The following is a 26,546-nucleotide window of genomic DNA, read 5'->3' as shown; positions in this document are numbered from 1 at the left end:
GATGGCTTAAAAAAGCAACTACCAACAAATGTAGTGGCATTCTTAATTTAATTTATTTATAAATTCAAGACAATGCACATTGATGAACAAGTACAGCAGGACACGTAAATGTGCCAGATTGTAGCCCGAGGGCTAATTTCCATCTGCAGTCCATTAGGCAGGTTGGAGTTACAATAAAAAAAGACATAGGATAGTAACATTTAGTATAAAACAAGAAGAAACAAACAGGACAATTCATTAGTAGAAGTTAAAATGGAAACACAATTCATTATTATGCTCCACCGGAACACACTTCTTCTACTTATTCTGTCAGTACAGCATACAATTAGCGGTGGTTCCACCTTTGGTTAGCTCTAAGCCACAGCTTTACCTGGCTCTTAAAGGAGGCCAAAGTGGGACTTTCCCGTCTGTAGCAGAGACTCCAGTATTGTCCAGCGAGCTCTCCTCTCTCTCTTACACGGTCACCTCTCTCTGTCTCTGCTGATCAGTGACTGAGCAGCAGCAGCGAGCTTATGGCGCCTTGCATGGCAGCCGTCGGTGGATGGGAATGGGTTAGTGTAAAGCGTTTTGTCCCGTAAGGTAGAAAGGTGCTGGATAAATGCACTACATTTATCATCAAAGTAGTGGTTCTGGAGAAGTCTTTAAACAGGCATGCCACCCAACAACTCTGCAAGCAGCAATACTGGGAACCAAGCTTTTTAGAACTGCGTTTTCTGCCCCATGTTTGTGAGAATTTACACAATAAAGATGTGAAAAGAAATACTGGGAATGGAGCAAGCAGCCCGTTCTGAACAGCCATGCACTCTAAACGACCTAAACACAAAGATTTAAAGAATTAAAGAAAACTTTGCCTATAATTCATCCATCGTGGCTCTAATTGCTTGGTAAGAACATTTCCAACTGCAGTGGCATAGCATGAACATCTGGGCCCCATACGTAAGCTCAGGGGGCCTCCTTCCCATTAAAATCATCCATTGCCCCGCTGGTCTAAATAAGTGACTCAACCGAGAACACACACACCTGGAGGGGTTATAAGGGATATTCCCAGCATACTTTAATTACGGAGTAAATCTTTTTAAGATGAGGTTTTAGAAAACGATGAATCTTTTCTGTCACAACTACCTTTTTAAGTCTCAAATAGTACTCATGAGCTTATTCCTTTACCTGGGGGCAAATATCCACAAGGACCCGACATGGGCCACCCACACTGCAGCTGTCAGTCAAAAGGACCAACAGCGTCTGGCTAGCCTGTGCATTTGTTTTTGAAGCAAATGAAAGCATGTCAAAAGTTATTTTTAATAGTAGTATTCTTTTTTTAACCACAGATGTTTGCATAGTATACATAACATAGTAATGGAACTATGCGTGGCTTTGTAAGATTAATAATAATAACTGTAATATGACGTAAGTGAAACAAATTCATCGTAAATTCATATATTGTTGTAAAGCCCCGGGACTTTGGGATGCAGAGGGCTTTCATGAGAGTGTGTGAAGAGTGCACATAGAAAATGTTTAGGAATCCATTTGAATAGTGATAATCAGTGGCGCTGGCAGCTGTAATCCTGTACACACTGTGCATACTTTTCTTTCTTCTGTGAGACATGCAACTCATGATAACAATGCGTAAATGCGCACAGGAGCAGCAGCTGACGGCAGCTCTGGGGAAATGAAATTGAGACGGTTTCATAAGCAGTTCAAGCTCCTTGCTGCTGTAATGGATCCCTTTCTAAAGCCGTGTCAGTGTAGTGATGGGACTAACTCAGCAGTCCTCATTCTGGGCTAATTTTTGCACAGAATGTAGTATGCAGTATTTATTTGAAGCTAATGTGAGGCTTCAGTCATCTGAGTTGGACAAATCTAGTGGTTATCATCCACGTTTTGGTACAGAATTGCATCTTTCTGCCTCCCTGGACGGAGTTCACAGTACATGCTGAGGGTGCAGAGTGCAAGGGAATTGCAAATGGAAAGGACTGAGAAAACTTTAATAATGCAGAGATTTGTTTAAGTCAAACAATTTGCCAACTTGCCATCAGGATTTTGTGGAGGGACAGTCTAAAGTGGTATATCTCCACAGGAAGTGGCAGGGTTAATCAAAACCAATGACTCAATTATACAAGCAGGTGCATCATTTCTGGATTTGAATTTCTAAGATACATCGTGTCAAAAGAAACTTCATATTGTGAGCAGCACAATGTGTCCCCGCACATGTCGGTCTTTCTAACGGTGTGTTCCCTCCCCAGGAAAACAAGCCAATCGGCACCAGCATCCTGCAGCTGTCCGTCATCGATCTGGACTCGTCCCACAACGGCCAGCCCTTTGACTTCCGCATCCTGACAGGAAACGAAGGCGGAGAGTTTGTGCTGGAGAAAGATGGAACACTGGTGGCCAATCAAGTGTTCAGGAGGGACCTGGCAGCTCAATATGTCATTGTGATACAGGTAGAGTATAGAACATTCTCCCTCCATCACATTAACAGGGTTGTTGAATCCAATGACCCATTTTCCTTTTTTTACGGGGGTGGGGGATGTTTAGGGGAGATAGCATCTCAACAGTATCTACCACATAGAATAGAACCTGACCATGGTGGGAGTTTTCTATTCATAAATCTGTAATAAAAATTGTGCTTTGGTTAGGTGACTATTCAAAATTTGAAAGTTTTTTGATACTGACAATATGACCATAAACTATATATACTGAATATATACTGAATATCTTGTAAAACACTTTGATTCTTCTGGCAAATATTCGCGCAAAGTTAGACCTCCTGTTTTTGAAGCATTTAAAAATATGTATTTTAAGTAATTCCGTCTCACACACTTTTAAAAAATGGACATCCATCTGTCAATTACTATACAGTTATTATATATCTTAATTATTTTACTTCCTAATTTAAATGATATGCATTTATCAGTAGAATATTTGTGGCAATCATGTTACCAGATGTATTGTAATATAAAAAAGTGTAAACAGACGTACACTGGGGTGATGTCACGCCTGGCCTCCCTCCCTCCCTCCCTCCCTCCCTCCTCCTGAAGCATGAACCAAACACTAAACCGTATTAAAAGGATTTACCATAAACATGCACTTGTAGTCCCACGTATTATTTTGTTACTAGTTCTTTAAATGTCACCTGAAAGCAGATAAGTATCTGAAACTCTTATTTTTATAGAGAAACACAGCCAGACCCCCGCTTTTTTTGAGGTCTCACGCCTGGCAAAGTCTGCCAATGGTGGTGGTCGGAGCACGGATGTAACCAAGGAAACGGTTGCTAGTAGCTAGCCAGTTAATGGTCCTAACCACAGCGCTGTGGAGGTCTGGCAGTGCCAGACAAACTAGTTAACCCGCCACTGCAGTTGAGTCACATAATCTAATAATCTAATCTTCCCGTGTTCTCCGGGTCCATACACCCGACCCGAGTCAGGGTTATTGTTGACTCTAAATTGCTCTAGGTGTGAATGTGATCAGCTCCAGTCACCATGAATAGTATAGGGCATATGGATGTTATGGGGAAACGTAAATTAGAGATGTTTCCAAGTCATTTCCACTGTCCTCCTGTTCTTTGACGTGTCTCTTCTCTTTTCTCATGATGCGCTGTCTCAGGTGACGGACTCGGGGAAGCCTCGGCTGTCCTCCTCCTCCGTGCTGACTGTCAGGGTGATTGAGGAGAGCCTTCACCGGCCAGTGGCGTTGCCACTGGAAGTTCATATCGTCACTATGGAGGACGAGTTTCCTGGTGGTGTGATTGGCCAGCTGCACGCCACCGACGCAGACCCCTATGATGCGCTGACCTTTGGCCATGCCCCTCCGGCTCAGCGCAGTCTCTTTAAGATCAGTCCTCGGGACGGCAAGATCATCGCCCTGGGCGGGTTGGATGCGGGCAGGTACTCCCTCAACGCCAGCGTAAGCGATGGCCGCTTCGCCGTGCCTGTGCCCGTGAGTGTGCACGTGGAGCAGGCGACCGTAGAGATGCTGCGTGAGGCGGTGACGGTGCGCTTTGAGAGCGTGGCGCCCCAAGACTTTGTGGCGTCGCACCTGAAAAGTGTGCTGAAGGTTCTGCAGCAGGCGGCCACGTCGCAGCAGCAGGACACGCTGCACCTGCTCAGTCTGCAGCCAGTCGGCGGAACGCAGCAACTGGACATGCTCGTTGCCGTGGCAACAGCAGGGGGCGGGTACTACAAGGCGGCCTACCTCACCCAGAAACTGAGTGCGTCCCGGCGGCAGCTGGAGGAGGTCATCCGCGTGTCAGCCATCCTGGATAAGAACTGCTCGGGGCTGGAGTGCCGAGGCGCGCAGTGCGAGCAGAGCATCAGCCTGGACTCCCACAGCCTGGCGACCTACAGCACGCCACGCCTCAGCTTCGTTTCTCCACGCTTCCACCGCACCTCGCGTTGCACGTGCACTGGTCAGTAAATGCAACGTTTTCATTTGGTGTGAAAAGTGGAACTTCTGTGTTTTATTCCAAAAGAACAGAGCCTCAGCAGTATGTTGTGTGTCTAGATAAGCACAATACTTTGTTGAAAAGACAATAAAAAATTACTCTTAATTTATTAATTCTGCTTTTTTTCAGCCTTATCAAATCTGGCCTGATAGAAATAGGCTGCTGTAGGTGGAAGAAATGCTTCACACAGTTTTAATCTGTTTATTTGTTTGTGCTAATTTTCAAATTCCTATCACATTTTGATCATTTTGCAAATAGTTTTTTAAAGAGAGACACTTTATATTTTCTCTCTTGCTGTCAGTTGATGTTCTTCATGGTAATATGGTAATAAAATAAGTGTGTTTTGTTTCTCTGTGTGTGTGTGTGTGTGTGTGTGTGTGTGTGTGTGTGTGTGTGTGTCCAGATGCCAGCTGTGCGGTCCTGTCAGAACAGTGTGAGGACCAGCCGTGTCCCGCAGACATGCAGTGTGTTGCCGTTGAGGCCAACAGAGGGCGCTACGCATGCCAGTGTCCACCAGGCAAACTGGGAGAGTGCGCAGGTGTGTGAGCGAGAAAAAGACAGGAAACACACAACATCAAGTCTGTGTGAATAGTTTTGTGGGAAAACAATACTTGCAACAACTTAACATCATTACATACATACAGTATACATACTGTATACATACTGTACTTGTGCATAACAGACCTCTGTGTGTGTGTGTGTGTGTGTGTGTATGTGTGTGTCTACAGGGCATTCGTCCCTGAGCTTCTCAGGTAACAGCTACATCAAGTACAGAGTGTCTGAGCGGCTGCAGACGGAGCTAAAACTCAGCCTCCGAATCCGAACACTGCAAAGCAGAGGGATCATTATGTACACACACGCCGAGCCCTGCACCATGCTCAAGGTACACACACACACACACACACACACACGCACACACACACACGCACACATGCATCTACATATTCTGTTTAAAGCTAATTGTCATTTCCCCACTGGGGATCAATAAAAAGTATAAATTAAAGTAATTATAATATGAATTCTGCAGTTAACATTTTGTAAGCTGTAGAAGCATCTAATGTGTGTGTTTATTATGCACAGCCATCGATGCTAATTGAGTCAGGATTCACACAAACAATTTTCCTTGATTGAAACGCCTGTCCAACATTAAAGTTATTTTTTAATCCGTTCACGCTGTTGATTTGTTAGTGCTGAGTTTCAGATCAATATTACATTTCAGTCATTTTCAATCACAGGCTTTATATTTCCTGTCTCGCTGTCAGTTGATGTTCTTCATGGTAGTATGGTAGTAAATCAAGTATGTTTCCTTTCTGTCTTGTGTGTGTGTGTGTGTGGAGGGCAGTTGGAGGAGGGGAAGCTGTGGTTCCAGCTAGCCTGTGGCCTTGGTGGGGGCAACAGTCCCGACATGTTGGGCATCTCTGGCCGTCGTATCAATGACGGCAGCTGGCACACGGTGGCACTGGAGCTCAACCACAACTTCAGCAGCCTGGCGCTGGACGACAGCTACGTCGAGCGCCGCCGTGGACCACCACTCCTCCAACCCCTCCCTCCAGACAGAAGCATCTACTTTGGAGCACTGGTCAGTCCATGAGAAGCCTCACAGTGCCAACCCTATGTCCACAGCGCGGTATCAAACTTGCTATGTGGTAGACGCTAGGCTAGTCCAATATTGAATTTAGTTTTTTACCATTCCCATTATTTTGAGATCCAAGTCAGTTGGTGTTCATGTGAGGCACACAGCCTACCCACATGGACTGTCGTTGACATTCATCTATGTTTTCACTTAGAAAGGGGTTAACATGTGGAACTTGTCTGTTGTAAAGTCTACAGAAAATAAGGAAAATACACAGAAGTCCTTGTTCGGATTATACCCCGCTTTAGGAACGGCACTTTGATGTGAGTTCGGCACAGCGGAACACATCCAAATGCAGAAGGATGTGTTTCTTTTCATTTATTTTAAAATGACAGTAGTGCAAGTGTGAAATACAGACACAATCCTCTCACTGAGGACTGAAGTAGTTTCACCCACTGGTAACTTTGGTAAACCTTTTTTGTTTCTAAAAATAAGGACCACTTTAACCACCTCTGCATTACACAATGCACACTGAACAACCACTTTCCCAAAGGCATCACCTCATAAGGCTAAACAACTGAAAAGTATCTCTTATTATATGTAATAAAAGATACCAACATATGGTTTGGTTCAATAGGAATACACAAAACATCACATTCCTGGTAACTACTTTTAAATGTAACTACAGATGTACACTTTGTTCAACACACTATTCTATCTTCAAACTAAAAATGTAGAAAAACATTTAAACTGTGTATCTTTACCAGGTTTTTGTTTTGCACATTTAAGACCAACCATATTACACATTGTGCTTGATAATTATCCAAAATGATAGGAGACAGATACAATAGCTTGCAGCCATTTAAATCTGATGTTTGATTTACAGCACCGTATGTATTTATATTTTGACTAGATGTATATATGTTGTAACCTAATTTAGGGGTTTAAGGCAATGACTGACGGGGGAGCGACACCGAGTGCAACACACCAGGTTCACCAAACTCAGATCAAACTGTCAAGCTAGGCTGATTACTTTTAATGACTTCTTTGTGCCATCTAACTAGACCCACATTTTTTCTGGCTTGAAAACGAACCAAGCACCGCCCCAACTCGCATGTGTCACTCAGCACTTCCACATGTTACATGGCTCTGATGGTTGGTGTCCGGGGGCAATTTCATCTGGAAATCTAAATGACTAATATGCATTTGTGAATTATTTTGGCAATGCCAGGCTGTAGATGTAGCCTGACATGAACAAATAATTACTCTTAGTAAAACTACGAGTTCTACCTCCGACAATGCCACACATTTAGTAACAGAACATGTTGATGGAAACTAAACAAATTAAGTTCAAAGCAATCTTCTGTGTGTGTGTGTGTGTGTGTGTGTGTGTGTGTGTGTGTGTGTGTGTGTGTGTGTGTGTGTGTGTGTGTGTGTATGTGTGTGTGTGTGTGTGTGTGTGTGTGTGTGTGTGTGGTCTTGTTTAACTAAATTTGTGGGGTCCAAAAACCGGAAGTTCAGTGTACTTGTGGGGTCCAGACGGCTTTGTGGGGCCAAAATGCTGGACCCCACCACTTTAAAGGACTGTTTGAGGGTTAAGACTTGGTTTTAGATTAGGGTTAGAATGAGGTTATGGTTAGGTGGGGGTAAGGGTTAAGGTTAGGCATTCAGTTGTAATGGTTAAGGTTAGGGTAAGGGGCCAGGGAATCCATTATGTCAATATTGTGCGTGTGGTGTGTGTGTGTGTGTGTGTGTGTGTGTGTGTGTGTGTGTGTGTGTGTGTGTTGTGTGGTGTTGTGTGTGTGTGTGTGTGTGAGAGACAGACAGGGTATCTGTGTAATTCAGGGGTTAATTTCGGATCCTTACCTCCCCAGGTGCAGCACCCCAATTCCCGCAGCCTCCTGGACCCCCAGAAGGACCCACGGGTGCTGGAGGGTTTCCAGGGCTGCCTGGACTCCATCACGCTGAACAATAACGAGCTGCCGCTGCAGAACAAACGCTCGCGCTACGCAGAGGTGGTGGGCCTGACGGAGCTGAAGCTGGGCTGCATCCTCCACCCAGACGCCTGCCTGCAGCAGCCCTGCCGCAACGGGGCCAGCTGCAGCAGCCTGCCCTCTGGTGGTGAGTCCCTGGGGAACACCGCCTTTACTTTAACAATTTTAATCAGTTCTTTGAAAGTATTGAAAGTATGAATTACTTTTTACCAAATACTGATTAAGCCTACTTTTAAACACTGACAAACATTGAGCGTTGAATAGAAAAAGTGCATGGTACTTTGAAAACACTGCTTTGTTGTTATTGACAACAATATCAAAGCAGGCCATGATTATTAAATTATCTGTGTGTATGAAAACACCCTCGGACCCTAGTGGGATTACTACAGTAAGTACTCGTATTGGTACTTGGCATTGTGGAGTACCCAAATGTAAGTACTTGGACTACTTAAAAAAGTGGTATTAGTGCATCCCTAGTTAAGAAAAAAATATGTAATTAAAAAGTGTATGTAGCAGTTATAGTGTGAGCACACAGTGAACACGCCACATGCTCCTCACTTCCACTGTCATGAGATTTACACAACATAAGTCAAAGAGAAAATTATATTTCTCAATTGCACAAATCCTTCATTGGAGCATTTGAAAAACACTCGTAAGAGAATCCACTTATTTAACTATTACAACAGGAAACACACTTTTTGAGGTGCACAATCTCCACCTCCAACATTGCGAAAAGAAAAAAAGACAATAAAAACAATTTGTCACAAAATATGACTTATGTGTATATATATATATATATATATATATATATAATATATATACACCGCTCAGGGCTGTGGTCTAGCACTGGCAGCCCACTCACTCTGACATCTCTCCTTTAGTGCATGTACAGGACCTGAGCATGTGTGTATATTTCAGGCCTGTGTGTGGTGTGTAATAACAATAGTGTGAATTGCAATTTTCCCAGGAGATCATTAAAGAGTATCAATTATAAATTGTTGTTGTTAGATTGAAAGCTTTAGTCAACCAATTCTTGCTCCATTTAGACCGATCCGTGTGTAGTCGTATCTGTGATAATACAACCGGATGTGTGTGTGTGTATGTGTGTGTGTGTGCCTGCCACTGACTGCTCTGAGTTCTTGATGAAGTGTCTGTCCCCTCCTGTGTGTGTGTGTGTCTGCAGGGTTCTCATGCAGCTGTAACCCCCAGTACACCGGCGGCCGCTGTGAGATGGAGATCACGGCGTGTTTTCCCAACCCGTGTCAGAACGCTGGCACCTGTAAGCCCATCGGCAACGCCTTCTTCTGCAGCTGCAGGAGAGGCTTCAAGGGCCTGACGTGAGTTCCAGTCCAAACACACAAACTGAACTAAAAGTCCTTTAAGGGTCCAGATTTCACGATGTTGCGATCACCCCAATTCACGCAAATTTAACCAATGACTGCAACTTTGGTACGACCCGCAATTTTGACCAATCATTGTAACTTTTCCACAAATTTAACCAATGACCAGAGTGTCCCACGACTTCAACCAATCGCAGCAGTCCCACGTGCCAGACTTTGTATCAGTATGGGACTCTGACAGCCAATGACCAGCCGGGCATGATAACAGGTTGACGTCACATGTTCATCACCAAATACATTTTCTCGTTTCTGATATGAAAATTAGACGAGTGTGACTCGAATATCTCACATTTACCAACAAAACGTGCACAACATGTCAGACCGTCCTGCCAACCTGTAACATTCTAACGTTAATATACGCTGTAACAATGTTTTTACTTTGATGTCGCTGAAAGCGTCTGTTTCAATCGACTCTCTGCAGCGGGGGGGGGGGGCTGCTCAGTTCCCCTGTGACTGACCCGTGCGCGCGCACACACACACACACACACACACACAAAAACAAACACACACGGTGGATGCAGGAAAAACCAGAGATGAGACGGACAGGATGTCCTAAATTGATGTGAAATAATAAGTTAAAGCCCAATAAGTACTTTATTAAACCAGATGAATGTGTGTCCAGGATAGAAAATTAACTAACAATGTAAAGATCAACAAACTACTGACATGTTCAAATTTGATTCATTCAATAAATTATTATTTTTTGTCTTAAATCCACCAGCCATTTTCATTTGCAGCATCCTTAGCCTTATTGGTAAGGTGACTGGGAAAACTCCTAAAGTAATTTTATTCTCCTCAAAACAAGTTTCCTTTTTATTTTTAAAGAACTTTACCAAAAAAAATCACAACTTTTTTGCAACTTTTCCTGTCTCCTGCAACTTCATTGCAAAAAACATGGCAAGTTTTAATGCAATTTTTTACAAAAGCTCATCTCTGAAGAAGATGTCTTTACAAAATCAAGAAGTACACATTATAATTATTTCCTCTCTAGCCTCCACCTGTCATTTTAACTCTCTTTGAATGTGTTAAAAGCTAAATGGCCGTCCTAAAAGCCATCCATCTGACAGCAGGTCATTGAGCAGTGAGAAGGTATTCATACACTATCATCTCACTCTAGCCTCTTGTCCTCTTTCCTCCATCCCTTCATCCTGCAGCTGTGGGGAAGATGTGAACGAATGTGACCGCAGCAATCCCGAGGGGGAGTGCGAGAACGGCGGCGTCTGCGTCAACACGTACGGGTCCTTTTACTGTAACTGCACAGCGGGCTTCGTGGGCCAGCGCTGCGGCCTGCGGCCCGTGGTGGTCCCCGACATGCAGGCCGGTCACACTGTGGTCGGTAAAGAGGAGCTGATCGGAATCGCTGTGGTGCTTTTTGTCATCATCACTCTCATCATCCTCTTCATCGCTTTCCGCAAGAAGGTTTTCCAGAAGAACTACTCGCGGAACAACTTGTCTCTGGTCCAGGACCCAGCCACCGCAGCGCTGCTCAACAAGGCCAATGGGCTTCAGTTCAAGAGCCTGCACTGCACACCAGGAGACCCTCTCAACCTGTACTCAGAGCCGGGGCTGCTGGGACCTCCACAGGTCCCTGTCAGGCCCATGACATACACACCCTGTTTCCAAGGAGACCCGCGCTCTACGCTGGGGAAGATGGTGGATGGGTGTGCTGTGGAGCATACAGAGATGAGCACCTTTCACCCCGAGTCACCAAGGATCCTGTCTGGAACCAACAGGAGGGGGGTGGTGGTGTGCAGCGTGGCCCCCAACCTGCCGCCAGTGTCGCCCTGTCGCTCAGACTGTGACTCCATACGCAAGAGCCCATGGGACAGTGATGAGGGTGAGTGTGTGTGTGTGTGTGTGTGTGTGTGTGCTTAAGTCAGAATAAACACTTTGAATATGTTAGGCTTAATGATGGAGTGTGTTTGTGTCAGTACCCTAAAGTTCCATACATCCATTTTTTGCCAATGTCCTCCTGCAATAACATGTTTTCCACCATCCAGAGAAGTGTGATGTGGGATCTCAAACTGGTGCACCCCCCCTGTAGCAGTTGCTACAGTTGATTGTGGCATCTCGGCAGGAGTGTTTGGCCAACGTAGACCAACAAAACTTGGTACACCTATGTAACATGTCAAGACGTACAAAAAAGCTCCATGTTGGTGAAACATACAAAATGCTCTGATAGTCTTCAGATCATTTCTTATTTGGGCGTCAATATGGTGTAAATCAGGGGTCTTCAACAAGGGGTCCTCGACCCCTAGGGGGTCCGCGGAGGTACTGCATGGGGGTCGCGAAAGTTTTGGTTGATTAGACTTTTTTTTATATTCCCCCCACCCCACCCCCCTGCAAATTTTTCCACTAATTGAAATGTCTTTAAATACACATTAACATGAATTTAACACACTGTAGTAAACAGATAAATGGAGGCAGAAGATGTCTTTCAGTCATCAATGCACACATGGCACTATAGGACCAGTTTGATATAACACCATGTTATACAATATATATAATTAGGGGGTCCCCGCTCCATCTCGCCATCAGTTTGGGGGTCCTTGACCTGGAAAACGTTGAAGACCCCTGGTGTAAATAAACCTATTAGCACACCTTATATTTCTAAAGATGCACCATTGGAAAAAAATGTTATGCTCTACAGGTCAGACTCTGATGTGAACTGAGATAAGATAAGATAAAACCCTCCCGGCCCTGGTATGGAATGCCAAGGATGTGGTTGGGTTAGCTCACTTGGTAGATCAGTCATGAATAGAGGATTTGTCCTTGATGCAGAAGGTCCGGGGTTCAGATCTAACCTGGGCTAGTTTATTGCATGTCTCCCCCCCCCCCCCCCCCCCCCTCCTTTCTTATCTAGCGGTCCTATCCATTAAGGGCAGAATACTGAGCATGCATGATTACATTTGTGGGGACAGTAGCCAAGTCTGTAGGGAGTTAGGTTGGGCACCCGAAGGTTGCTGGTTCAAGTCTTCATACAGACCAAATGTATGATGTTGGATTGGTAACTGGAGAGGTGCCCAGGTGCTCTTGAGCAAGGTACTGAACCCCCAGCTGCTTGGGGTTCCTTCCTGTGAGCACCCCCCTCCCCTTAGTCTGACTTCTCTCCATTAGTGAATGTAGTTTAGGTCTTTGTGTAATAATTTCCCTTTGCAGGATTAATGGAGTATACGTTATTATTACAGTTTTTCATGACATATACATTTATGTATTAAAGCAAACTGTTCCTGCAGGTAAGACGGTTGACATGGCTGAAGAAGTGACGTGTTTCTCAGGAAGTAACAGGGGCAGTAACTCCGAGGTCCAGTCCCTGAGCTCCTTCCAGTCTGACTCCTGTGATGATAATGGTAAGACAGAATAGCCCAGTTCCTTAGCCTCTCACTTCTTCTTGTTTTTCTTGTGATACTGGGTGTTACATATCAATATCCACTACAAAACATTAGTGAAAAAACAATGAAGTATTTGGATTCTGATTTAACTTCCTGCATTGTTTTCTTCTAACATCCTGCATTAGTTAACCCTGTGATAAGAATATCTCCTCTAGTATCATCATCAGGACAACTCGTCCCTTAGCAGACACGATATGTGGACAGATTGCAACAGATTCTTCTGAGCAAATTCATATTCATTAGGGCATAAACTCCTGATTGTAATGAGCTCATGGTCCTTCCTCGGGTCAAATGAAGTGTAAGGAGCGATTCCAGCCAAGGCCCTATGTTGTGGTGTAAACACTCGACTCTCTCCTACACCGTCAATTATGAAGTGAACGATTTTAAAAATCATACGATTTTTTGGGGGTTTTGTTCACACATACTCATACGGTTCAGTAATTAGCGACATCAACAATAGATTGTCAAAGTGTAAGATATTGTCAGGTTTGAGATGTTCGGTCCTGTATGTATGCATGCTTTCATTTGCTTTTGTTGCTGCAGAACAGCTCACTATGAATGTTCCCTTACAACTGTCCATGATAATTATGTATCCACACTGTAAGCACTGTTGAAGAAGCTAAGGGGTTGGGACTGCTTCGCAGCGTGCTGTTGCTGGGCATGGCCTTCGTGCTGGAGTGTGTTTTTGGTTTAGTGTTTTATTGCATCATCCTGTCATCACTAGTTTTTATTATTTGCAATCCATGTGATAAATTGTTTTCATTTTCAGAATTTTGCCCTTAATCATCAATTCATTACATCTGAATTCACATATATGACATACATATATATATATATATATATATATATATATATATATATATATATATATATATATATACATACATGATCTGATATGTATACTCAGTTTTGCCTCAGCCATACTATTACTGTTTTCCTTTTCATTCCTGTGTTTGTTAATGTCTGACTGGTGTCTTAAAGCAGTAAAGTTTAGTGTTGTTGTTTTTTTGCTTTCATATTGTTTTAGCTTTGCATTTGTAACGTTAATTTTCTTTGTTTGGCAGTGTTGCCTTTGCTGAAATCTTTGTTCATTTTTGATCTTTAAACTTAAAGTATCTCTGTATATATACATGAATAGGAATTATCAAACAGAAATCAGCCAGAGGTCCTGAGGGTGCCAGAGGCAGCCAGGAGTGCCCGCCCCCCCCCCCCCCCCCCCCCCCACCAGCTTTTCTCACTTTGGATGACTTTGGTTGATTTCAAAACTTGTCTCCTCCTTTATTCCCTCCACAAGCTTCCATAGTGACGGTCATTCGACTGGTGAATGATGCAGTCGACACAATCGAAAGTGAAGGTACCATGTCTCATCCCCCATGTGTCTCTCCTCTCTCTGTTCTCTTCTCTCAGTCTTCAGTCACATAGTCGAGATAACTCCACTCACTGTGTGTCACGTGCTGTATCTTTCAGGAACATAAATTAGCTTCCAACATGTTAACACATGAGTTAGTTTCTCCTTTTTCACACACTCTCCCAGTCAGCAGGTAGTCAGTCCACGCCCCTCCCAGGTTAGCTCTCAGTGTACTGTTCCATAGAGAGACAACAGTCCACAGGTTCTGATTCCAACTGACCACCTCAGGAGGTGATTTCACTGATGACTTCTTACCTTTTCCTCCACTCCCTCAGTCTTTGCTTGGACTGAAAACCTGCAGACTGTTGGCTCTTCATTTGCCACCCAGGACACAGGCGGTTTCTTTTATTGCTCTTCAATTCAATTCAATTTTCTTTATAGTATCAATCAAAACAAGAATTATCTCAAGACACTCTCCAGATAGAGTAGGTCTAGACCACACTCGATAAATTACAAAGACCCAGCAATTTCCCACAAGCAAACAGTGGTGAGGAAAAACTTCCATTAGGCAGAAACCCCGGACAGACCCAGGCTCTTTGTGGGGGGCGTCTGTCACGGCCGGTTGGTACCCAGCCACTGATATAGATATACACATATAGAGAAATATGATTCAGTTGGAATGATGAACAGTGGCAGGTACTGTATAGTAACACTACGTAAGTGGAACTATGACTAGAAATAATTATTGTAGCAGTTCAGGGCGTCGCAAGGAATAAATTCCTCTGAGCTAAGTTATAACAAGCATTTCTGGGAAATGGATGCACACAGATGGAAAGAGAGAGGAGGACAGTGTTTCAAAGGAAGTCCCCCCCGGACTCTTTCTTTATGAAAAGCTTCAACATGTCAATTATGTTTGTAAATTCTTCATCTACCACTGTACTGGAAAGTAAAACTTCTTTTATGAATTGACTTCATAAACATACAGACAAGAGAGAAAAGGACAGAATCAAGAGGAGAATAATAGAAAGAACTGGAGTGTCACACACACCCACACACTCTACAACAGCTATAGCTCCATGAGATCATGAGCGTTGAAGTTGCTGAATGGTAGTTGTTAACACTTTTACAACACATCAGGACCCTGATGATCAGGATTACATTTTTTAGAAAAACCCAATTTATGTATCAGGAACTTTTGATTAGTAATATTAGAAAAACACTTTAGAGACACATTAATTGCCCCAGCACCTCTGACCTGAATCGTCTTCTCTCCTGTAAGATCACATTTAGAGCAGCAGACCAACTCATGATCCAATGTTAAATGTTGTTCTCTCGTCTGACAGTGTCAGTTATGGACCATGGTCAAACCTACAACAGAGGTGACTACCAGAGCCCCTTCTTCTACCCCAACCCACCCCACCCCCACCCATCTATCTATCTATCTATCTATCTATCTATCTATCTATCTATCCATCTATCTATCTTCAGTGAGTAGACAAAGTAAGTTTCAGCTCAGATGATTGAACCTCTCTGGAGCTCATTTAGTTTTTCTGGATTACTTTGAACTATAGTCTGTAATCAAGTAGTTTAGTTTTTTTTACACCATGTAAGATAAGTAACCAATCTGGAGCATAGCAGTAGAGTTGGCTCACTATTTGGAAAGCAACAGGTGCCCTTTTTAATCTGAGTTATAACATCTTATTAATCATTTATTAAGGGTTCACAACCTAATTCATAAAGTCATTTAAACCATTCTTACACCTTTTATAAGGTAGCCTTATTGTAAAGTGATACCTCATATATCTTTTCTGGCTAGCTAGTTAGCAACATTAGTTCACCAACAAGCACTATTTCTGTGAGCCAATTGCAGGCTGGACCAGGTTTTTGTGAGTGTGAGACATATGGGCTTGGGGGCTAGGTGTGCTACTCCTAGCCCCTGAACCAGAAGCCCACATCTAAACTCCAGCCTGGCCAACCACAACCATTAGCATCAAAACACTATTTAACACTAGATGGTAATGAGGGTTCTTTGCCAGCCATTAGTCAGACATTAAATTGACATTTTTTGTTCTTAGCTAGTTCATCCTGACTGAAATAGTTTTGTCTACTCCCTGGATCTTCCCACATCTGTGAATACCCAGCTGCTCCTCCCCTTTCCGAGTCGGACGTTTGTGTGCGTACATGTGATTTGATGTGATTTCTGACCCCTCCCAAAGCTTATTTGCCTCTCGTTGTGCTGTGCTGAATTAGCAGTACCCCTCTCCCCCCAATTACTTTTTGCCTGCCACTCTCACCTCACCGCATCCCACCACTTTCTTTGGATTTCTATCTCCAGCCCCGTGTTAAGTTGGTGCGTGATGAAGTTTTCAGTCTTCACAACCTTCCCATGGTTTGTGTTCTGCTTTGATGCATGAATGTCTTTTTGTTTGATTTGTCATTGATTAACTTACCATTTGCTTTTAAATGAACTTTTCCTTCAGTTGCATTATTTCTGCAGAGTTTTTGGTAGATTGTCCTTTTGGTCAGACAAACCTTTGTGATGAGAATCTTCATTCATGCAATGTCAGTCGATTGTTGGCTCCAGTGCTCAATGCTAACACCTTAGCCTACCTAAATGGGGTCCCATGTCCCCACACCTTTAGTTTCTAATGGGTTAACAAGTATTCCAAAGGCTCTGCTAAAGTGGTCAATAAATGCAGTCTGGTTTGGCTTCAGTTTGAAGGATACAGTCAGTGCTTCCCAATGTCACTTTAGCTTAATTGGGTCTCAACTTTAGTCTCACATTGCCAGACCTATCTCCATAGCACTGTAAAGTCCGGCCCCTCCACACAAAAAAATGCTCTGGGTTGTTTGTATTTCTAGTGACAGTGGCTCTGCAAAATAGTCTCGGGAAGAAACTTGTTTTAATGGAACTTTTGCACCCTCTCAAAAGGAAATGCCACATACAATGTTAAATGAAGTCAACTGTTGACACAGTACAGTAACCTGAGCTATTTAAAAGCTGATACCTTGTTAAACCTCATTATCTCTTACCGGTGTATCTCCCTGTGTACTTGCTCCACAGCGATCCCACCAATCGGTCCCAAAACGTCCCAGTTAGAGAGGAAATGCTTTAAACCTATTATTTGTAAATCTTTACAATTACACGATCCAAATTTCTTTAAAGTTTTTAATTTTAGCGTGCAGCTTGCTAGCTCGAAGTTTGTTGTTTCCTGAAGGGAACAGAGTTAGACAACGGCAACACACATATCAGGTCACCCCTCAATGGTCTCTCAAGTGTAAAGTTTGAATTAATGAATATCCTCCAAATATTTCCATGATCCTGGAAATGAACTTTCGTCAATCCAGACAATATCAACTTGCAAACAATCATCACTTCATTTTAGCAGTTTTTAAGGTAAATCCTTCAAGAAAGAGATTCATAATTTAATTAGATGTACAACAAGCACAATTGGCTGTTGTTTGTAGTCTGGATATGTACATCACAAACTGACAGTAGGCTGTTTGTTATACGTTATAATAATACAATAGTGCTTACATATGTCCTTTGAGTGAAGATTTCTGGGGGTAAATTTAGACAGCACAACATTAGTACTAGTTTGGTTCCTTCCAAAACAGGTTTTCTGGCACAAAAACATTATCACACCACTTCTGATGTTGCTTCTGAGAGTAAACAGTCATTATCTGCAAGACCGAAATAGATCACTTCTCAGGAAAATGTAGACATATTTTGACATTAGAAGGAAGAAGTATTCTACCGAGGATCGTCTTGCTGTGGTTGCTGAAATGTCACACAAGTACTAGGCTGATTAATCTTTGTTTTCATACAGAATGTGAAGTATTTGCATGTAGTACTTAAGTGGTAACAGGGTGCATTGGAGCCAACAACACACTGATGATATACTGTATATTTTATTAATCACTTTGCTGCATTGACCAATAGGAAAATGTATCAGATATTTGATGTTTCCCCCTTACATCCAGAATGTTGCTGTGTTTTTGAGCCCGTTAACATGGCTACAGTGCTACAAGTCTTCATGAAGCTCAGCATGCTGTGACACCTGTGACCCCGACCCTCAAAGGCTCCTGTTGTGCATGCCACACCCCCTTAAAGACCTAACATGTTTTCTGTACAGGTTGTGCCTTGGCATGTACCCGACCTCCAACACCTCTGTGTATTGTTGAACTTGCTGAGTCTAACGTGCCTGGTGCATACTAAGGCATGTCTGCTGCACAGCTCTACACTGTGGAGACTAGTTTGTTGTTATCTGTTTAACAGTCAAGATTGTTTTTAACCATCTCCCTATCTACTGTTCAGCATATCACTGGGATACATCAGACTGGATGCCCAGCACCAGGTTGTCAGACATTGAAGAGGTTCCGGGCTATGAGGCAGGTCCTAGCAACGACGTAGCAGGCTCAACCCCCCGCCATGGAGGAAACACCCGTGAACTGGAGTCAGACTACTACCTGGGGGGCTATGACATTGACAGCGACTACCCCCCTCCCCACGAAGAGTTTCTGAGTCAAGACCAGCTGCCACCTTTGCTGCCCACAGCCGAGGACTATCCTGAGCCCTACACGCCACTGCCTACCAACCCACCCGTCTCCACGGAGAGCACCCTGAGCTCTGGCAGCACCGGGCGTCAGCATGCTAGGCCGCACTTCCACCCCAGCCAATACCTGCCTCCCCACCAGCTGCCCCTCGGGGAGGCACCTCACGGGGACTTCAGCACTTCTATGAGTGGGATAACCCCAGGAAATGGGGACACTGATGACTCTGTGTCGCTAAATATGCGACTGTCTGTTGGTGCATCATCTGCCTCAGACATGTCGGCCCCCTGTGGGCTGGATGACTCTGAACATGGCAGCGACTTTGACAGTATGGACGAGCTTCGTCGAGGGGTGACCATCATCACTGACTCACAGCAACAGACTGAGGTGTGATTGGTTGACCAGCACTATGCTATGGGATGTATGATGGACCAGAAGGAGCATAACATTGGAGCAGATGGAAGGACATGCAAGTGGATGTTATCACAAATAAATGCTTAAACTAATTTCACCTGTTTAAGTACCAGCCTCCCATGAAACTCTGTCCGGATATGGGAGTGTCGAGTTTTACCATGAACAACAAACTCAGTGTTGTCAGTCCTGACAACAATCTAAAGTGTCCTGCCTGTTCCAATAGGGAGTCATTTGTAAAGTGAAAAGAATGAGATAGAGAATGTGAGTGAGAAAGGATAATCCAAAAGAGATTTAGAGATGCGGTAGAGCAAAATTAACAAAAGGAAAGAGACAATCATGTAAGTAAAAGGGTTGTTTGGTTTCCTGCTCCTTCACAGAAGTCCATCGGACCACTTCTTTCTAAAATAAATTACAAAAATCCCCATGTTCATTTTTCCCTCCTTGGATTTGTAACTTTGTAGTGTTCCAAGCTTGTACAGACTTTGTAAAATAGATGACCTTACTGGTGAATAAGTATGAAACAATGTTCTGGCCACATTTACAAAAGCCATTTATTTGTTTGATGTGGAATGTGCTTGCTTCGTTCCCAAACAACCAAGGCCCAACATTTCAGCCATCGTTTCCCGTAGCCCAGAATGTTCAATGTGTCATCGACCTACCAGCTTTACGTTGCGAAAACTGCTATAGTTGCTAAACTATTTTAAGAAATTATATTTTAAGATCAAAAACTGATGATCTTATCTTCAAATACACAATACGTGTATTTAATCTTTAATCCTGGCATAAATATCTAACTCTAATATTACCCCCGAACTGTTTAAGGTGATCAGGACTTAAGGTTTAATATGAAGATTAACGTATTGTCTTATTTCATTACCAAATGTTATCAGATTCTGATGGAAAGTACCTTTACATGTTATGTATATAAACAACCCCCCACACACACACACACAATGTATATTGACCTTTAATAGCAAATGATCAAATGATTACAGTGATGATGATTATGACAGATTTGTCAGGAAAGGCTCTGCTCTTTGGAGGAGCTCTCCCAGAACCCCCCCCCCCCTTAATAACCAACAACATAGAACATTCCGCACGAAAGCCTCAGCACAGGAGAAGGAGATTGGCGGGGTGAGGGAAGTTGCAGCAGCAGCAGTGTTGGTATGAGGCTATCAGCAGAGAAAGAGCTTCTAATGGCCACACTGTGCCAGTATGAGCATGGCTGGATGTTACTGTCAGCTGTTGGAATGTGAAGCGTGATGCCAACCAACTACTGGAGCATTTTTATTTAGTCATTTAAATATTATACAGTCATGTTTTTACTTAAAGTGCTTATATTATACTTGTTTGGGGTTTCCCCTTTATTGTGTTTATATTTATGTGCAGGTTTACAATGTGAAAAAGTCTAAAGCCCCCCTCCCCCCCAAAGACTTACCATCTACAGCAGAAAACACTATTCACACACAGCTCTGTTGCAGTCCAGTCTTTCCTTCAGCATCTGACTGGCTAGTAGTCCTTACCTAGGTACTGTCAGGGCCCTCATACTCTGATTCTGACTGGCTAGTAGTCCTTACCTAGGTACTGTCAAGGCCCTCATACTCTGCTTCTGACTGGCTAGTAGTCCTTACCTAGGTACTGTCAGGACCCTCATACTCTGCTTCTGACTGGCTAGTAGTCCTTACCTAGGTACTGTCAGGACCCTCATACTCTGCTTCTGACTGGCTAGTAGTCCTTACCTAGGTACTGTCAGGGCCCTCATACTCTGCTTCTGACTGGCTAGTAGTCCTTACCTAGGTACTGTCAGGACCCTCATACTCTGCTTCTGACTGGCTAGTAGTCCTTACCTAGGTACTGTCAGGACCCTCATACTCTGCTTCTGACTGGCTAGTAGTCCTTACCTAGGTACTGTCAGGGCTCTCATACTCTGCTTCTGACTGGCTAGTAGTCCTTACCTAGGTACTGTCAGGGCCCTCATACTCTGCTTCTGACTGGCTAGTAGTCCCTACCTAGGTACTGTCAGGGCCCTCATACTCTGCTTCTGACTGGCTAGTAGTCCTTACCTAGGTACTGTCAGGGCCCTCATACTCTGCTTCTGACTGGCTAGTAGTCCTTACCTAGGTACTGAGCATGTGCGACTCCCAGCAAAGATGGAACAGAAGTGAGATGTCTCACTCTGTAGCTAAAACAGAGAGCTCAACACACAGGGTGAAAAGAGGAGCTGCAGCAATTTGCAGTACAACAAATATATGTTGTTTTTTAAAATGAAACCATGTAAACTTGTTCTGGTACAACCTCAAAATACAATTATGAACCAGAGTATGAGCACTTTAAGTAAAAATAAGAATCCTAATACCCCATCTAAAACTGGATAACATATTAATACTAATATGTGATCATGACAAAATGTATCTTCAGATAACAAGATAGTTAAAGATAATCCTAAAAATGTATTTTAGCAACCATAACCACTTTGTCTGCCACGGCAGAGCACCAGCTATCACCAGTCCTGTCCTTTCCAGCACTGCATTGCAGTGTTTTCTGTCATGTTGTAGCATCTTCTCCATGTCTGCAGACAGAAGTCCAACCCTCACCCAGGTCACTGAGGACTTAGTTTCCATCTTGCCTCCAGGACCAAGAGCCCGGCCGCCTGCTTCAGATCCTCCCTGTATCGGACTCTAACCTGCCTGATCCACGCGGGCCGGCAGCTCCTTCTCTCTTTGTAACAGATGTATGTGTTTAAATCACTGTACAGTGTACATAGCTAGGTTGTTAAAATGCAGATTTTGTAGATATGAAATTGAAATCCTAAACTTCCTTTTAAGTTTTTTCTTGGCCTGTTTGGTGTGAATGTGGACACTAAGACTGTGGAATATCAATTAATTTCCCATCATTCCTCCTCTGCCATTGAATGCCATTTCAATATTATAGATGACTTTTGCACAGTATTAAATCCAAACATCACATCCCTGCAAATGTATTTTTGTGTGTGTGTGTTTTAACAGTTTTGTGGTATGAGGAAATCAGTTTTTTACATTTCTTTCATCTGGAATGTTTTCATGAATTTCTAATGTTCATATACATTTGGCAGTGTCAACAATATGTCCCCTGTCTACAGAAACTGAGTGTACAAAGTGAGTGCTTTTTTAACTGTTTTTTTTTTTTTATTCAGTGCAGAAAATAAAGAAGGTATTGCGCGGCATGTCACATGTCTTCAATTCTGAGATACATCGGACAAATCATCACAGCTAAATTTGTGGGAAATTTTATTAATGCAAATGTTTCAATATAACATAAAGACAAGCGGTAAGACTTTATAATAACTACTGTGGGGTTTTTTCCTGGTTGGCATTTCCACAGTGTGGCCGAGGCTGCTCATCAGATAAACACACACACATTTACACTCGGAAAGTTAAAAAGTCATAACATACAGTAGTATGTCAAAAAAGTGATTTAAAAAAAAATCACAGTATAGTATGTTGAAAAAGTCATAGTATAGTATGTCAAAAAACTGATAAAGAAGTCATATTGTTGGTTTTAACAGCCTAGAACAACAATCTCTTCTTCAAGTAAACCACGCCTATAGAAAATAAGTCATGGTATAGTGTGTCAAAAAAGTTATTAAAAGTGATAGTATACTATGTCGACAAAAGTCATAAAAGTCATATTATGTCAAATAGTCATAAAGTTTAATATAGTATGTTTAAAAATGTCATAGTATAGTGTGTCGAAAAAGTATTAAAAGCTCTAATATAGTATGTCAAAAAAATTATATAACGTTGTATAATATGTCAAAAAAAAGTCATAGTATAGTATGACGAAAAAGTCATAAAAGTCATAGTATAGTATGTCAAAAAAAAGTAAGGGTATAGTATGTTTAAAATGTCATAGTATATTATGTCGAAAAAGTCTTAAAGCTATAGTATATAGTATGTCAAAAACATTCATAAAAAGTCATAGTATATAATGTTGAAAAAGTCATAAATACTAAAGTCATAGTGTAGTATGTCAAGAAAATTCATAGTATAGTATGTCGAAAAAGTCGTCATAGTATAGTATGTCAATTATTCATAAAAAGGTCATAGTATAATATGTCAAAAAATCATAAAAAGTATGTCAAGAAATTCATAGTATAGTATGATCAAAAGTCATAAAAAGTCATAGTATAGTATGTTTAAAAATGTCATAGTATGTTATGTTGAAAAAGTCTTAAAAGCTACAATATAGTATGTAAAGAAAATTCCTAAAAAGTCATAGTATATAATGTTGAAAAAGTCATAAATGCTAAAGTCCTAGTGTAGTATGTCAAGAAAATTCATAGTATAGTATGTCAAAAAAAAGTCATAAATAGTCATAGTATAGTATGACGAAAAAATAATAAAACGTCATAGTATAACATGTCAAAAAAGTCATGTATAGTAAGTCAAAAAAAAAGTCATAGTATAGTATGTTTAAAAATGTCATGGTGTATTATGTCAAAAAGTCTTAAAGGTATAGTACAGTATGTCAAAAAATTCATAATAAGTCATAGTATATAATGTTGAAAAAATCATAAATACTAAAGTCATAGTGTAGTGTGTCAAGAAAATTCATAGTAAAGTATGTCGAAAAAAGTCGTGGTCATAGTATAGTATGTCAAAAAATTCCTAAAAAGGTCATAGTATAATATGTCAAAAAATCATAAAAAGTATGTCAAGAAAATTCATAGTATAGTATGATCAAAAAGTCATAAAAAGTCATTGTATAGTATGTTAAAAAATTCATAAAAAAGTCATAGTATAGTATGTCAAAAAATCATAAATAGTATGTCAAAAAAGTCATAGTATAGTATGACGAAAAACTCATAAAAAGTCATAGTATAGTATGTCAAAAAAAAAGTCACAGTATAGTATGTTTAAAAATGTCATAGTATGTTATGTTGAAAAAGTCTTAAAAGCTACAATATAGCATGTAAAGAAAATTCATAAAAAGTCATAGTATATAATGTTGAAAAAGTCATAAATGCTAAAGTCACAATGCTACATTATTACTTTTTATGACATTTTTCGACATACTATACTATGACTTTTTCGACATAAAATCCTATGACTTTTTATAAGTTTTTTCGACATACTATACCATGACTTTTTATGACTTTAATAGACATACTATTCTGTGACTTTTAAGAAATACAACAATATGTCTTTTTAGACATACAATACTTTGACTTTATGTGGCTTTCTTTTGAAATGTTGTACAATAACTTTTTCAACATGACATTCACTGACTTTTTTGACTCTTAATGACATGTTATGACTACATTTGACTTTTTACAATAATGCAACAGTCTGGAGAATGAGGGTATCGATAAATCATGGTATAGTATGTCAAAAAAGTCATTGAATGTGATAGTATAGTATGTAGTATTAGAAATTCATAACTTACATCGCATTCGTTTGGATCTCTGAGGAAAAGGAGGCTGAGGGTCAAATTGAGAATTGGAAAAGGTTTAATGCAACAGCAGTGATGAAGATGATAAGACAAAGACAATCAGACACAAAGTAACACTGCAGCTGACAGCGGACTGATCCACGCTCCTCCTGACGGAGTCACATGAAAACAGTCCTGAATATCTGTAAAACACTCTCATTTATGCCGTGTACCTGGGGGCGGTTCCTTTTCACCTGGTGCTTTCAATTCCATTCTCATTGGTCCGCTGTTGTCATGACAACATGCCGTACATCTTTCCTGTGCAATGAGAACGGACCTGCCTTCAAACACTGCACCTTTGGGGGTCGTTTTGGTTACAGAACAGAGGTTCTGTTGTGTAAATGTGAAACTCTGACATCAAAGTAGTCCAATCAACATTGTATTGTTTTAGCCTAGACTAAGACCCCAGGGGACAGGAGACAGAGAGGACCACCTTTGTTGCATAGCAGGAAGCCCCTTTCCATATGTTAATTGCCAGACTTGACCTGATCAACTCTTTACAGTCAGAAGGTGGGGGGAAAATGGAGACAGCTGTATGCTTAATTTTCTAACCTGGTTCCTTCAGACATTTTAACTTTTTAAAACTCAACAGTAGCTTACCCTCCGAAAGATGGTCTGACGCTTTACTGATGATTTTAAGTTTATTGGGAAACCCCAAACCAACGTAAGAGCTGGTTACAAAAAGAAACCGACACAAACAATGAAGGCATTAGCTACATTACCATGGAGATTCAAAGCATTAGCATCGTTTTGTACTAGCTTAAAAGTCCGCCATTAGCCTATTAAACAAACGGCTAGAAACAGCTACAGTTCTTTAAAACTACTTTAAAACACCACTAACGTATCATTTTTACAGTATTATGATAAATACCAACCTTGTGCCTCTTCGAAGGGGCGCTATAAAACATTTTATATTTACCTGTTTCATCTTTTTCCGTTACATACAGCAGGAAACTGGTTAACGTGCCAGCGGGTGACTTTCAAAATAAAAGCCCATTTTTATTTATAACAGGAAATAAAACACAAAAAGCTATTTCTTCCATAAAGATAAAACATATACTGGGTTATTTACATAGTATGTCGACAAAAGTCATAAAAGTCATATCATGTCAAATAGTCATAAAATGTCATAGGATAGTATGTTAAAAAATGATAAAACATCCTAGTATAGTATGTCAAAAAATTAAATAAAACGTTGTTGTATAATATGTCAAAAAAAAGTCATAGTATAGTATGACAAAAAACTCATAAAAAGTCATAGTATAGTATGTCAAAATAAAAGTCAGGGTATAGTATGTTTAAAAATTGTTATAGTATGTTATGTTGAAAAGTCTTTAAAAGCTATGGTATAGTATGTCAAAAAACATTCATGAAAAGTCATAGTATTTAATGTTGAAAAAGTCATAATACTAAAGTCATTGTATAGTATGTCAAAAAAAATAATAAAACGTCATAGTATAACATGTCAAAAAAAAGTCATGGTATAGTATGTTTAAAAATGTCATGGTGTATTATGTTGAAAAAGTCTTGAAGATATAGTACAGTATGTCAAAAAAAAATTCATAAAAAGTCATAGTATATAATGTTGAAAAAGTCATAAATACTTAAGTCATAGTGTAGTATGTCATGAAAATTCATAGTATAGTATGTCGAAAAAAGTCATGAAAAGGCAGAGTGTAGTATGTTATAAAAGTCATAGTGTAGTATGTTAAAAAATTCATTAAAAGGTCATAGTATAATATGTCAAAAAATCATAAAAAGGATGTCAAGAAAATTCACAGTACAGTTTGTTAAAACATTCACAGCATAGTATGACAAAAAATAGTATAGTATGTCGAAAAAGTCATGAAAGGTCAGAGTACAGTATGTTGAAAAATGTAATAGTATAGTATGACAAAAAGTCATAAATACTAAAGTCATAGTGTAGTATGTCAAGAAAATTCATAGTATAGTATGTCGAAAAA

The 26,546-nt window shown here is 41.2% G+C and overlaps 1 protein-coding gene across 5 annotated transcripts in view; it reads left to right on the top strand.

The window, feature by feature from the left end:
- Nucleotides 1–19,430, top strand: part of fat3a (FAT atypical cadherin 3a) — a 156,972-nt gene extending 137,542 nt beyond the window's left edge. For 2 of the 5 annotated variants that reach the window (XM_032507415.1, XM_032507406.1), the window contains 12 exons: nucleotides 2,241–2,438; nucleotides 3,601–4,402; nucleotides 4,842–4,976; nucleotides 5,167–5,321; nucleotides 5,781–6,017; nucleotides 7,886–8,132; nucleotides 9,189–9,342; nucleotides 10,560–11,242; nucleotides 12,642–12,755; nucleotides 14,092–14,151; nucleotides 15,489–15,524; nucleotides 18,464–19,430. In XM_032507415.1, the coding sequence (XP_032363306.1) occupies nucleotides 2,241–2,438; nucleotides 3,601–4,402; nucleotides 4,842–4,976; nucleotides 5,167–5,321; nucleotides 5,781–6,017; nucleotides 7,886–8,132; nucleotides 9,189–9,342; nucleotides 10,560–11,242; nucleotides 12,642–12,755; nucleotides 14,092–14,151; nucleotides 15,489–15,524; nucleotides 18,464–19,092 (3,450 nt within the window). In that variant the 3' untranslated portion in view covers nucleotides 19,093–19,430. The remainder of the gene's footprint in view (nucleotides 1–2,240; nucleotides 2,439–3,600; nucleotides 4,403–4,841; nucleotides 4,977–5,166; nucleotides 5,322–5,780; nucleotides 6,018–7,885; nucleotides 8,133–9,188; nucleotides 9,343–10,559; nucleotides 11,243–12,641; nucleotides 12,756–14,091; nucleotides 14,152–15,488; nucleotides 15,525–18,463) is intronic. The other 3 variants (XM_032507422.1, XM_032507417.1, XM_032507414.1) reach the window with 2 other exon arrangements.
- The last annotated feature ends 7,116 nt before the right edge of the window (nucleotides 19,431–26,546 follow it).

Source organism: Etheostoma spectabile, chromosome 3, assembly GCF_008692095.1.
Source record: "Etheostoma spectabile isolate EspeVRDwgs_2016 chromosome 3, UIUC_Espe_1.0, whole genome shotgun sequence".
NCBI classification, from domain to species: Eukaryota; Metazoa; Chordata; class Actinopteri; order Perciformes; family Percidae; genus Etheostoma; species Etheostoma spectabile.
Note: the sequence above shows the minus strand (reverse complement) of the source record. Positions and strands in the feature narration are given on the sequence as shown.